This window comes from Dendrobates tinctorius, unplaced genomic scaffold (genome assembly GCF_039654945.1).
Source record: "Dendrobates tinctorius isolate UK_male_01 unplaced genomic scaffold, ASM3965494v1 ptg000111l, whole genome shotgun sequence".
NCBI classification, from domain to species: domain Eukaryota; kingdom Metazoa; phylum Chordata; class Amphibia; order Anura; family Dendrobatidae; genus Dendrobates; species Dendrobates tinctorius.
The window spans coordinates 42,772,295-42,787,355 of NW_027361779.1; the positions used below are offsets into that span (position 1 = coordinate 42,772,295).

The 15,061-nt window shown below is 40.8% G+C and overlaps 1 protein-coding gene across 1 annotated transcript in view; it reads right to left on the reverse strand.

The window, feature by feature from the left end:
- The window catches only part of LOC141100933 (uncharacterized), a 516,918-nt gene that overhangs the window by 236,412 nt on the left and 265,445 nt on the right, over positions 1-15,061 (reverse strand). Inside the window, exons 50-54 of the mRNA XM_073589707.1 lie at positions 12,300-12,448; positions 8,383-8,575; positions 1,410-1,633; positions 542-628; positions 187-294 (exon numbers count right to left, since the gene is read on the reverse strand). Coding sequence (XP_073445808.1) covers positions 187-294; positions 542-628; positions 1,410-1,633; positions 8,383-8,575; positions 12,300-12,448 — 761 coding nt within the window. The remainder of the gene's footprint in view (positions 1-186; positions 295-541; positions 629-1,409; positions 1,634-8,382; positions 8,576-12,299; positions 12,449-15,061) is intronic.

Sequence of the window (15,061 nt, forward strand, 5' to 3'; positions counted from 1 at the left end):
CAGAATTGAAAATTTCGACAATTATAGATCAATTTTGGCAGAGGAAGAAGCAGACTTTTCAGATAAGATATATTACAAAGTTGCTTATTTGTATGTGTACTATTGATTTAAGAAAAAAAAATTACAATGACGATTACGCTTTAACTTCAGGAGAGGCTTCTAAAGCATAACAATGGTTCCACTCACGGCCTTTGTCAGGGTTGTAGGTGAAGCTGTTTGTAAATCAGTTGTTTCAAAAATCAATTTCAGATTTTCTGGAAGTTCCAAGTAGTCACCATTATTAAGCTGTAAAACCTAAAAAAAAATAATAATAGTATAAAAATAATCATATCCAACAACAAATGCAGTTACTGCAAAATGTTTGCATTGTATCTGCATGGATGCCCAGCTAGGACAAATAAGACTGGGGTGAGCCAACAAATTTGAGATCAAAGGAAGGAAAAAAAGACTAATTGATCAAATCCAAATCTGATATAATCACATAGTACTGTGAAGAATACCTTTATGTTTTATGTCTGGTAATATTGGCTACTGTACTCACTTTCTCTGGTCCAAGCACACTGTTGAAGTTGTCAGCCCAGCTACTGTTCAGATGGCCATCAAGCCAGAGCCAAGAATTACAGCGATTCTGGAAGGGGAAGCATTTGGATGTTTCAGTTAGGCTATGTACCCACGTATGCAGAAAAAAACGGACTCCTTCCCAGGAAAAACGCACTTTTATGCGTTTTTTGCGCGTTTTTTACAGGAGCATCCTCCTGTTCACAGAATATAGTTAGAAATGAGGATTTTTCCGCAAAATTAATGAACATGCTGCGTTTTTGTCCGCGATGCGTTTTTTCGTGGAAAAAAACGCATCATGTGCACAAAAATTGTGGAATTCATTAAAAAGAATGGGATGCTTCTTGTATGCGATTTTGAAGCATTTGGGCTGGGAAAAGCACTTAAAAAACGCAAAAAAACGCTTACATGGGTACACAGCCTCAATATAAGGGAATGAAGAAAAATAAGCATATGAAATACAACTAGTATAATTTTAATATATAATCAAATCCTTATGCACATGGCACAGTCATATGTCACCACTAGTGATGAGCGAGTATACTCTGAGTATTTTTGCGTGCTCGGAGATTTAGTTTTCGTCGCCTCAGTTACATGATTTGCGACTGCTAGACAGCTTGAATACATGTGTGGAATGCCTGTTTTTTAGGGAATTCCCACATGTATTCAGCCTGTCTGCAAGTCACAAATCATGCAGATAAGAGGAAAGACTAAACTTCCGAGCATGCCAAAATACTCGGAAGACACCCGAGCAATGAGTATACTCGCTCATCACTAGTCACCACACATTTATTTCACCATACACACCAACATCAAATTTTTATGATTCTTAAATTGCGTAAAAAACCTACCCGAATTGCTTTCTTCCATAAATAGCTGATAACTCCATCCTGCCACATACGTGATGCGTTTTGACCACCGAACATCAAAGTGCTGGTGTCCACACTCAGGGGATGAATCTTCACAATTTTATGGGATGCTTCTCCACTACAGACTTGTATATGATTAAGTGCTTGAATTAATATACTAATGCATGAACTTTTTCCAGAAGCGGGAGGTCCTGCAACTATTACACCTGTAATGATATAAAATAGATATGTACAGAATGGTATGGCATACAGTATATCCGAGGAGTTGTAATGCAACACACAAAGAAATAGTAAACTGTCTCATATTGTAATGATATTGAAATCTGCATGACGAAATATAATCTTATCTATTTAGAGTTTGTTACATCACACTTGAGATAAGCCAAGTAAAACAATGGATTTTACTTTTTCAAGTGATAGTGACTAAATGCTGCCCTGTGCTGTAACTTCTGCTCATTTAACTTGTGTGATAATATTCTAGCTACAAGTGAAACCTAAGATGGAACCATCACTACATGACTAATATGCGTTTTATAATCCTAATGGATATGGGTATTTTTTATGAATACTGTCTATTTCTCAGACAGTGCAACTTCACACTAGACAGTCGTAAAATGCATCAGATTTATGAATATGTTTTATGCTATTTAATAAATGTTGAAAATTTTAGGACCATCAAGTCTACGTTTACATTACATATTAGATGGCTCATTTTTTTGCCAAAAACTGTAGCCAAATTATGCTGCATTTTTTACTGTAACATGCTAAGCCACTCTTTTTTCTGCATGGCTAAGCCCCCTTGTCAGACAGGTGCAGAAAGTGTCTAAAACACATAATATGGTGAGCATGGTGGCACAGTGGTTAGCACTGTAGCCTTGCGGCGCTGGGGTCCTGGGTTCAAATCCCACTAAGGACAACATCTGCAAGGAGTTTGTGTGTTCTCCCCGTGTTTGCGTGGGTTTCTGTGGCACCCTGTGTCTTTGCCGCTGCAAAATGGTCAAATATGTACTATTCTATATGTGTTTTGTAGATGATGGGAGTTATGTTTTCTCTGCTAAGACAACTGCACACACACAATTTTACCCCACTCCCTTACTTGCCTGAAGCTTAGAGCTTTGGAGACGTACACTAACTGGGAGGGGAGTAGTTTAGTTGTTCTGTGAAGAAGACGGTGAGGAAAAATGGAGAGTGTTCTTGGAGCAGTAACACTTGCTCTCTCCAGGAACAATGCTGAGAGGAATCAGCCCCTAGGCCATCTATGCTTCTAGAGTCAGATGGTAAGTTGAGAGACTGCGTGGTTTGTACAACCAGCAGTGGAGTGTTTTCTCCCAGGAAAAACTACAGCAACTGAGAACCAGTGAGGGATTATGCCAGAACGAGCACGTGCTTCTCATAGGATTCAAGCTGCATGTTGCTGGGGCAGAAAACACTGTGAGTACTGGGAGTACTGGAAGTTTCAGACTCTGGGAAACCATTGTCCCTGAAGGGATTAGAACAGCAGGAAGTTTACAGTGAACCACAGCAGAGAAGGATAACTCCCATTGTGCAGAGCAGACTGTAAACCTGGTGAGGGAGTTGTATTTTATCCTCTGAACTGCATCTGGACTTCAGTAAATGATAGTGACTTTCCTTGTCTCCTGCCTTGTTACTCTGCACCATCTACTTTCATCACTATCTCTGGGGGCCAGCCCTAGTTGGAGGGGGTTAACCCCATAACCCCCAAGGGTGGTTTGCACGTTCATGACTGGGCCAATTTTTACAATTCTGACCACTGTCCCTTTATGAGGTAATAACTCTGAAACGCTTCCATGGATCCCGGTGAATCTGACAATGTTTTCTCGTGATATATTCTACTTCATGATAGTGGTAAAATTTCATTCAAATAACTTGCATTTATTTGTGAAAAAAATGGAAATATGGCGAAAATTTTGAACATTTCGCAATTTTCCAACTTTGAATTTTTATGCCTTTAAATCACAGAGATATGGCACACAAAAAACTTAATAAATAACATTTCACATATGTTTACTTTACATAAGCACAATTTTGGAACCAAAATTTTTTTTTTGTTAGGAAGTTATAAGGGTTAAAAGTTGACCAGCGATTTCTCATTTTTGCAACACCATTTTATTTTTACGGACCACATCACATTTGAAGTCACTTTGAGGGGTCTATATGATAGAAAATACCCAAAAGTGACACCATTATAAAAACTGCACCCCTCAAGGTGCTCAAAACCATATTCAAGAAATTTATTAACTCTTCAGGTGCTTCACAGGAATTTTTTGAATGTTTAAAAAAAATGAACATTTAACTTTTTTTCACAAAAAAATTCCTTCATGTCCAATTTTTTTATTTTACCAAGGGTAACAGGAGAAATTGGACAGCAAAAGATATTGTGCAATTTCTCCTGAGTAAGCTTATACCTGATATGTGGGGGGAACCACTGTTTTGGCGCATGGCAGAGCTCAGAAGGGAAGGAGCGCCGTTTGACTTTTTCAATGCAAAATTGGCTGGAATTCAGATTGGACGCCAAGTCACGTTTGGAGAGCCCCTGATGTACCTAAACAGTGGAAACCCCCCATAAGTAACCCCATTTTGGAAACTAGACCACCCAAGGAACTTATCTAGATATGTGGTGAGAACTTTGAACCCACAAGGGCTTCACAGAAGTTTATAACATACAGCCGTACAATTAAAAAATCATATTTTTTCCACAAAAATGATCTTTTCATCCCCAATTTTTATTTTCCCAAGGGTAACAGGCCCCTGACAGTTATTGTGCAATTTGTCCTGAGTATGCTGATACCCCATATGTGGGTGTAAACGACTATTTGGGCGCATGGCAGAGCTCGGAAGGGAAGCAGCGCCATTTGACTTTTTTGGCTGGAATTGAGATCGGACACCATGTCGCGTTTGGAAAGCCCCTGATGTACCAAAACAGTGGAAACCCCCCACAAATGAAACCATTTTGGAAACTAGACCCCCAAAGGAACTTATCTAGATGTGTGGTGAGCACTTTGAACCTCCAAGGGCTTCACAGAAGTTTATAATGCGTGAAAATAAAAAAATCATATTTTTTCCACAAACATGATCTTTTAGTCCCCAATTTTTTTATTTTCCCAATGGTAACAGGAGAAATTGGACCCCAAATATTGTTGTCCAATTTGTCGTGAGTACTCTGATACCCCATATGTGGGAGAAAACTACTGTATGGGCACACGTCAGGGCTCGGAAGGGAAGTAGTGACGTCTTGGAATGCAGACGTTGATGGAATGGTCTTCGGGTGTCATGTTGCCTTTGGAGAGCCCCTGATGTACCTAAACAGTGGAAACCCCCCTCAAGTGACCCAATTTTGGAAACTTGACCCCTTAAGGAACTTATCTAGATGTGTGGTGAGCACTTTGAACCCCCCAGTGCTTCATAGAAGTTTATGACTCCCGGGAATGAAAATAAAAAAATCATATTTTTTCCACAAACAAATTTTTTTATTTTCCCAAGGGTAACAGGAGAAATTGGACCCCAAAAGTTGTTGTCCAATTTGTCCTGAGTACGCTGATACCCCATATGTGGGAGAAAACTACTGTATGGGCACACGTCGGGACTCGGAAGGGAAGTAGTGATGTTTTGGAATGCAGACTTTGAGGGAATTGTCTGCGGGTGTCATGTTGCCTTTGGAGAGCCCCTGATGTACCTAAACAGTGGAAACCCCCCACAAATGACCACATTTTGGAAACTAGACCCCCTAAGGAACTTATCTAGATGTGTGGTGAGCACTTTGAACCCCCCAGTGCTTCACAGAAGTTTATAACGCCTGGGCGTGAAAATAAAAAAAATCATATTTTTTCCACAAACATGATCTTTTAGTCCCCATTTTTTTATTTTCCTAAGGGTAACAGGAGACATTGGACCCGAAAAGTTGTTTTGCAATTTGTCCTCAGTAGGCTGATACCCCATATGTGAGGGTAAAACACTGTTTGGGCATATGGCAGAGCTTGGAAGGGAAGGAGCACCATTTGACATTTTCAACGCAGAATTGGCTGGAATTGAGATCAGACGCCATGTTGTGTTTAGAGAGCACCTGATGTGCCCAAACAGTGGAAACCCCCCAATTCTAACTCCAACCCAAACCCCAACACACCCCTAACCCTAATCTCAGCCCTAACCCTAATGAGAAAATGGAAATAAGTACATTTCTTTTATTTTATTATTTTTCACTAACTAAGGGGGTGATAATGGGGGGTTTGATTTACTATTTATGGCGGGTTTTTACGTTTGGCAGCTGTCACACGCTAAAAGACGCTTTTTATTGTAAAAATAGTTTTTGCATCACCACATTTTGAGAGCTATAATTTTTCCGTATTTTGACCCACCGAGTCATATGAGGTCTTATTTTTTGCGGGACGAGTTGACGTTTTTATTGGTACCATTTTCGGGCACGTGACATTCTTTGATCGCTTTTTATTCCAATTTTTTGGACGCAGAATGAACAAAAACCAGCATTTCATGAATTTCTTTTGGGGGGCGCGTTTACACCGTTCCGCGTGCTGTAAAATTGATAAGGCAGTTTTATTCTTCGGGTCAGTATGATTACAGCGATACCTCATTTATGCCTTTTTTTATGTTTTGGCGCTTTTATGCAATGAAACCAATTTTATATAAAAAATAATTATTGTGCATCGCTTTATTCTGTGAGCTATAACTTTTATTTTTTCGCTGATGATGCTTTATGGTGGCTCGTTGTTTGCGGGACAAGATGATGTTTTCCGCGGTACCATGGTTATTTATATCCATCTTTTTAATCGCGCGTTATTGCACTTTTTTTGGCGGTATGACGATAAAGCATTATTTTTTGCTTCGTTTTTTATTTTTATTTTTTAAGTGGTTCAATAAAGGGGTAACAGTGGGACAATGTTATAGGGCGGGTCGTTACGGACGCGGCGATACCAAATATGTGTACTTTTATTGTTTTTTGATTTTTTATTTCCAAAAAAATGAATTTATTAGGGAATATTTTTTTTTTAATTTATTTAGCGATTTTTTATAAATTATTTTTACACTTTTTTTTAACTTTATTACAATGTCCCAGACCACCCCTGACACATAGTGCCGGGTGTCAGCTGTGATAATCAGCTGACACCCGGCTGCGATCAGTGGCGCTCACCACGTGAGCACTGCTGATTGCTATGATGTACTATCCCGTCCCAGGGAATTAAGTCCCAGGGCACATGGACGGGATAGTATGTCATATGGCAGAAAGGGATTAAACACCTGCACTGCCATCACTATCTACCCCCCCAGGGATCATCTGCAGTGCCTGCTATCTTACAGTCGAACACTCCAACTGGCGTCATGAACTCTTTTTCAAATTTCTTTTATTTTTCTATTATTTTTTAACCCCCATTTCACTGTCCCCAGAGACCAGGCACCGGGCACGGCTGCCACCCCCGTGACCTCCTGAATCTAACACTGCCTGGCGACCTGAGTACCCAGCTCTGGGTGATACATTTCCTCCCGGAGCTCCAATTTCCATCCACATTCCAAAGACGAATTGAATTTAGATTTTGAGCCTCAATGTGGACAGTGATGATAATGTATGTAAAGCGCAGTGGAATTAGTGGTGCTATATAAGTGAAATAAATAAATATGGTGCAAGTTTTGTAAGGCAGTTTCTTAAACAATGTTCATGAGAATTCTAGAACATTTAGATTGGTAAATATGCCTTTATGTTTTTCTAATTACAGGAAAAATAGTATCAAATATTCATGTAAAATACACATTTTCTTACGCATCCTTCTAAAAATATGCGTTACACTCACTACTCTAAATTGACGTATTACATATACTGAAAACAGAACAGAACTGGCATAGAACTGGGTCTTAGTCAGTTTCCAGGTTTTGAATTTAAGGAGTAGACTCACATGGCCCCATTCCCTAAACCTGGGATATGCACGTTTCATATTGATGTGAGGGCAAAATGGCTGTGACAGCTTAGGTGTCACTCTCATGTTATATAGATTATATCTTGTATGTCTGATAGCCCCATTGTTCTGCCCTCTTAATAGGGCAAAGAATGTTTTATTATTGCTGGGTTAATTATAACACCATGTAGTGGTGGCTGAATTTATAGCAGTGTCTTCAATAGCATTATGAAGCCTGTGACTTTAACAGTAGCAATGCACTATGGGATTAAAGCAGTGCTTTGTGGGAAGGAAGCAATGTATTCTGGGATGAAGAAGGGCCATTTTGCTTCTGTGGATCTCATAGGATGCACATGTTATTTTGTCCTCATGTGTAACCTTTGTTTTTCCGGCAACTTCTCTACTTGAGTCACTACCCGGCTAAAGCATATCTGGTAAGAGTCAGTATTTTTTTACAATGCAGTGATTCAGAGAGGTGTTATTTACTGTCTAGTAGCCAAGAGATGTCATTAACCCTTTAGTTGCCAGTTCTCAGTAAATGTAATCAAACTAATGTATTCCTATGTAATGTTTGCATTTCAATGTACACGTCTGTGATTGTGTTAGCTGTGATCATCTGCCCAATACTTATGCATGTTATTTGTATTCCTTGTAGTTTTACCGTGCATGTTCTATACTCTTCACAAATAAACAAGTTAGGCTACAGAGAACAGTCTGCTTATTTTGGAAAACAGAGCTGTGGTTTATACTGTATGCTGGATTGCACATCATGTCAGCATGCCTGAAGGCAGAATACCCATTGAGGCATCATATATCATCAGCTGCAAATGAAGAACTGAAGAACCTAACTACAGTCATAGAAATAAGTTACTTAGACATTTAATTATACAATTTCAAAGCCGTATTGTTTTTATAATAAATGTAATTAGAACATGCTTATACTGTCACACAATAGTAATGATGTTCCATTAAAGTCCATTAAGTACACAAATCAAGATTAAAGAAAAACCTTCAGATATATTTGGCAAACCTACCAGAATTTACAAGACATAAATTAAATAGCTGTTTGACTTTACTGAGCCACGGAGAATGGGGAAACAATTTACTTTCTTCTGATTTCAATAAAATGGCCCTTTCGATTTCCTTTTGAAGAATCTGTCTGGTATCTGATGGGTCGTACATTCCCGGAAACACATCTCCAACAATTTGTTTAAACACCAAAAAATTCTGTAAGTAAATGAACAGTATTTTATCTATTTTGTTACAAAAAGTAAAGCGTAAATTTAAAAATTGAACTGTAACCTGTATGTACTTATACAGTCATAAAGTCCAAGAATGAAACAAATTATGATCTATTGTTTCTATAATAAAACCTTAGGCAGACATTCAACTATTTCATGCTAAAAGAAGTTCCATTTTTAGTGATTGTCATGGATTACAAAATTGAGCTTGATTTGACCAAACCTTCTACACCCTTAGAAACACTGCTACATTTGACTGTGGGCTGTGTCTGGCATCATAGCACATCTTTTCTTTTTTCAAGTCAGAAGGGATGAAACATTAGATCCTGGCCGATAACAAGTGTGTTTCTTGAAAGAAAATTGTTCCATCATCCTAATTCAAGGCAAAACTTTAAGAACTTGCAGAATAGAATAAGTATGATAAATGTTTTCTTCAGTCTTAAAGGTTTATTCTCAAGATCTTAAATTGCTTTAATTAGTTAGAGAGCACGGAAATACAGTGGGTACGTAAAGTATTCAGACCCCTTTAACTTTTTCACTCTTTGTTTCATTGCAAGCCATTTGGTAAATTCCAAAAAGTTCATTTTTTTATCAATAATGTACACTTTGCACCCCTTTTTGCCTGAATAAAACAGAAATGTAGAAATTTTTGCAAATTTATTAAAAAAGAAAAACTGAAATATCACATGGTCATAAGTATTCAGACCCTTTGCTCAGTATTGAATAGAAGCACCCTTTTGAGCTAGTAAAGCCATGAGTCTTCTTGGGAATGATGCAACAATTTTTTTACACTGGGATTTGGGGAACCTCTGCCATTCTTCCTTGCAGATCCTCTCCAGTTCCTTCAGGTTGGATGATGAACGATGGTGGACAGCTATTTTCAGGTCTCTCCAGAGATGCTCAATTGGGTTTAGGTCAGGGCTCTGGCTGGGCCAGTCAAGAATGGTCACAGAGTTGTTCTGAAGCCACTCCTTTGTTATTGTAGCTGTGTGCTTAGGGTTATTGTCTTGTTGGAAGGTGAACTTTTCGCCAAGTCTGAGGTCCAGAGCACTCTGGAAGAGGTTTCATTCAGGATATCTCTGTACTTGGCTGCATTCATGTTTCCTTCAATTGCAGCCAATCGTCCTGTCCCTGCAGCTGAAAAACACCCGCATAGCATGATGCTGCCACCAAGGTTCACTGTTGGGATCACCAAAAAGTTCTATCTTCGTCTCATCAGACCAGAGAATCTTATTTCTCATAGTCTGTGAGTCCTTCATGTGTTTATTAGCAAACTCTATGCTGGCTTTCATGTGGCTGGCACTGAGAAGAAGCTTCCGTCGGGCCACTCTGCCATAAAGGCCCATCTGGTGGCGGGCTGCAGTGATAGTTGATTTTGTGGAACTTTCTCCCATCTCCCTACTGCATCTGTGGAGCTCAGCCACAGTGATCTTAGGGTTCGTCTTTACCTCTCTCATCAAGGCTCTTCTCCCAGTTGCTCAGTTTGGCTGCATGGCCAGGTCTAGGAAGACTTCTGTTGGTCCCAAACGTTTTCCATTTAAGGATTATGGAGGCCATTGTGCTCTCAGAAACATTGAGTACTGCAGAAATTCTTTTGTAACCTTGGCCAGATCTGTGCCTTGCCAAAATTCTGTCTCTGAGCTCCTTTGACCTCATGATTCTCATTTGGTCTGACATGCACTGTGAGCTGTGAGGTCTTATATAGACAGGTGTATGCCTTTCCAAGTCAAGTCCTATCAGATTAATTAAACACAGCTGGACTCCAATGAAGGAGTAGAACCATCTCAAGGAGGATCACAAGGAAATGGACAGCATGTGACTTAAATATGAGTGTCTGAGCAAAGGGTCTGAATACTTATGACCATGTGATATTTTAGTTTTTCTCTTTTAATAAATTTGCAGAAATTTCTACATTTGTTTTTTTTTTCAGTCAAGATGGGGTGCAGAGTGTACATTAATGAGAAATTAAATGTACTTTTTTGAATTTACCAAATGGCTGCAATGAAACAAAGAGTGAAAATTTTAAACGGGTCTGAATACTTTCCGTACCCACTGTAAGCTACTGATTTGCTAGTTCTATCTGCTGTTATTCTCATGTAATAACAAGTTTTGTCTTTTAAAGTGTAGAGCTTGTTTCTATTATGCTCGGTCACTAGACCGTGGCCGAGAGTGTGCACTACATTCCAGGAGAAGAGTCAACTCTTAGCATCCCAATCAGCTCTCTCCAGGCCACTGATTTCTATACAGCAGTTAGCGCTCATCCCCGTTCATCTGCTGAAGAGATACAGTTATAATTCACCAGCTTTCACAGCAGGTCTCTTAACCTCGGCTCTCACTCAGATGTGTGCATGCTCAGACCACTTGCTATCTCTATCTGTATATGCAGTGATAACAGTGTAGACTCCAGAACAAACCACTGACAGCTGAATGAGTTATAACAGAACTTGTGCTGAACTTTATAGTTCTACAAATATGACAAGTCTATTCACCACAACTGTCATTAAAAGAGGAGAGCCCACCATGGCAGAAACCAGAAAGGAAGTAAACTAAGGAAACTACATTGCTCTCACCTTCTCAAGAAATGACTTGGGAATACTCCTTTAAATATTTTTATATTGCATCTAGATACTGTATGATTCCTGCTGATGCATTTCTTCAGGTACCATAATTAGCCGCTTACAAGAGAAAAACAGCTAAGTAGAAGAAATCTTGGGCATCTCAGTAGTGATGAAAGAGGACTGGTGATATCAGAAGAACTTTGGTTTGCAGCTGGGTCTACTGTTGGAAAAGGGGTTACCTTGATCGGTCACCCTTTTAACTATATAGCTGTGTAAAAGTAGGCATGTATCTGAAATTCTGCTACAAGACATTTAAGCATCAACCAGTATAAAAAAATCTATTATGGAATTAACCAGCTAATCATTTTGAAATTCCTTTTCATAATTTACTTTATAAAAACTAAAGGAAAAGAAAATTGAAGGTCTCAGTGAGAGCAAGTGTGATACTAGATATAATTTTTCTAACACAGATTAGAAAGTAAAAACGTCATTACTTTCTTTACAAATGGAATAAAACATTAGATGTAACAATCTTAAATGGAACATTATTAATGCTGACCAAACCAACAAGAATCAGTGACCGACCTAGGTATTGTAGCCACGTATGCTTTACTCTGAAAATTGATACAATACACTATAGGAACAAAAAAGCGCAAATAGGGTCTTATCCGGGTTAATAATAAAATATATAAGAAATCCACTCACCTATTGTAGGAGAGATCAGGCATATACGATTAGTAGTCAGCTGCTGCACGTCCAAAGGTCAAACAAGTGACAGCTGATATAACAATTCTTATAGAAATAATTTATGGACTTCCATGCGCTGCTTGACAAAATACAGGATTCCAATTATGGTGAAAGATTAACCATTTATTCTCAACGCGTTTCGAAGTAAGAACTACTTCTTCCTCAGGGGATGACAAATCTTATTTCCATAAGAATTGTTACTCTTTTAAAAGCCAGCTACAGATGATACAATTAGGATCACTCGTGCAATCCTTCTCCTTGCCCCCTAGAATGACAAGTCTATCCCTAGACACAATTAAGGAGAGAAGTGTCAGACTAGTGGATCGGGCTGGGGAGAAGCCTCCAGGGACCAAACGTTACAGTGTTTCAGAGGGTCCAATATCATTTTGACATTTTGCTACTTACATCACCATTCATTCTCGGGCCAATGACATCTTGAAGGGAATCGGCTATCAGTGCATGACTTTCCTTTGCAGCAGCAAGAGCAGGATTAGATGAGATGACTTTCTTATTTCTGTCGGCACTGTTGCCAGTTTTTAAACTAGGCACTGGGCCTGATTTAGACAAAAACAAGATCAAACATTTCATGAATATAATGTTAAATACACATCAATGCATTTGTGGTTGAAACAAACCTGAAACTCATAATAACACCCTGTAAATCAAATATCACATTATACTAATGCATCCTCATTAGAGGGGTAGTGTCACTGTAGAATACTTCTTGAGGATTTATAGTTGCACAGATTTGAAGCAAGCCTGGTCTGTCCAGTCAATGAGTAGGATCAGCAGAGAGGCCAGCGAGGGCATATACAGAATGTGTGGACACTTGTTACCTGGCATTATAGGCAATCAATATTGTTACTTTTTTTTCTCTACTTGTCCCCCATATCATGGTGTAAGTGTGTTACTGGGATGCAACACTCAGACAAGACAAGGCAAACAACTTAACTATTTATTCTCTGGGTGTGAATATCGAAGAGGAGTGATTTGTACAAAGAGTAGTTCAGAAATAATGGTAATTCCAGAGTACAAGATTCAATATACAGTAATCTCACAGTTGTTATCAAGGCACTATAACTCTTGCAGAGGGATTTCATTACGTTACATATATCCCATTTCTTATAAGAGCAATGTTCAAAGTCCTAGGTACCACTATAATGATCACCTTTGTACAATAAGCCATAGCGGGGGTCTCCGGTTCTTCCTGCTAGGCCGCAAGTCCTTTTCAAGAAATCAATTGTGGCGCCCCTGAGGATTCAGTCACCACAGAGGTACTGCACCTCCTCCTAATGTGTAGTATCCCACTCCCCAGGTAAGATGGTAACACCTGACCAGACTCCAGCACCTATAGCCAGCACAGACACCTTAGAACAGCAGAGCACCCTTTACGGCAGCTGCTTTGGTTCATGAAGGGTGCTGGGTGGAGCTTAGATTACATTATTGGGGAAAGCTGACAGGAAGTTAGGTCAGTTCCCCCACTGGGGGAAGGAGGGAAAGGACGTAGATGCAGCAGCCTCCTGTGAGCTGGAGCTGCTAGCAAGGAAAGACAGTAAAAGGAAGGATCAGTTGTTCGGAAGAGAGATAGAAAAGTACGGAACGTGAGGAGGAGAGAGAACTGGGATCAGAGCTACAGCAGAGCCCTTTCCTAAGTTTGATGCGCCAAAGGCCGGGCGCCGGTATCCGAGGCTGTGTGTAATACTAACGATCCTACAGCAGAAACCGGAGGAATAGAAGTTGTGACCACTTTATTCCCACCTAAGACGCGAAGACACAGCAGCAACGTGTGTGAGCCGGGACAGGATGGTATGGAATCCCTGAAGCAGGCTACAGCTGCCTGTCATATGAGTGGAGTTATAAGTAACAGCAAGAAAGAGGAACTTGAATGTAATTCATAACTACAAGTACTTCAGATTAGCGCTAGAAAGGAGACGTTCAGAAAAGGCACATTCGAAAGGGAGTGCTGGAAGGGTGTATTCCATCTGCCTGGGAGTGGGCTGAGCCCATGACCTGGAGGACACGGCACTGAAGCGGGCATCTGTCTATGCCAGAAACGTGAGTAAAGTATCGGAACTGCATTCAGCTGTGTCATTGCCTTCTTCCTGCGCCAACCTACTCAGCACTGCTACATCTCTGTGCCTAACACCACATAATCTACCTTAGCATCTACTACTGCTGCCCTGGGACTACAGCTCTGCCTGTGGAGAGCTATTACATCTTTGCTGCACCACACCATCTGTCCCAGAGGATCTGCACTGCAGCGCTGGTTCCCTTTCTGACCAGATACAGGTGGCGTCACGAACTATCTACATATAAACTTTATTCAGCTTCATTCCACCTATTTTACATGGACACCCTGTGACGGACTCAGCCTCTGCTGAGCCCATTTTCATTTTTAGAGTGGACCCTCTGGGTCGTGGCACCCACCCACCTAGGGCGAGCTGACCTAGTGAGAACCGACCCCCTGTACAGGGAGTGTCAGGGGCAAGACCAAGGGGGTGAGCCACCACGACTGCTGGGACCAGACGGCCGGCTCAGGAGGACACTACGGGAGTGTCTGACGACCAGGGACAGGCAGGAAACAAGACAAAACAAGAGGTAAGTGCAAGGTATCTTCATTAAGATCTTCAGGATCACATTCAGTGTAAAAACGTGAGAACAAGCAAAACGTGCAAAGTGTGTGCGTGGGCACGCCAAGGTCCATAGCATGGTACGTGCCAGGTGGCACACCTAGGTACAGGTAAAGGCACAATGGCATCGGACTCCGGACCGCTGGCAACGATCAACATGTTCAAGGCATCAGGCTGCGGACATCAGCTCCGGACATCAGGCCGCAGTCATCCAGCTTATGATGTCTGGCAGTGATCGGCAGGTTCCGGGCATCCGGCAGGCAAACCAGGGTTCAGGCAAGGAGGCACGTCAGATATCCAGGCATGGTGCGTGTGTAGGGGACACGCCAGGGTTCAAGGCTAGGTGCGTGTGTTGGGGACACACCAGGGTTCACAAGACGAGACAGGGCGCGTGTGTAGAGACACGCCAAAGCACAAGGTAAAACAGAGTGCGTGTGTAGAGACACGCCAAGGCACAAGGTAGCAAAGCAGAGTCCTGCGCGTGCAAAGAGGCACGCCAGGGTCAGGCGAGGCAGAGTCCTGCGCGTGTGCAGAGAG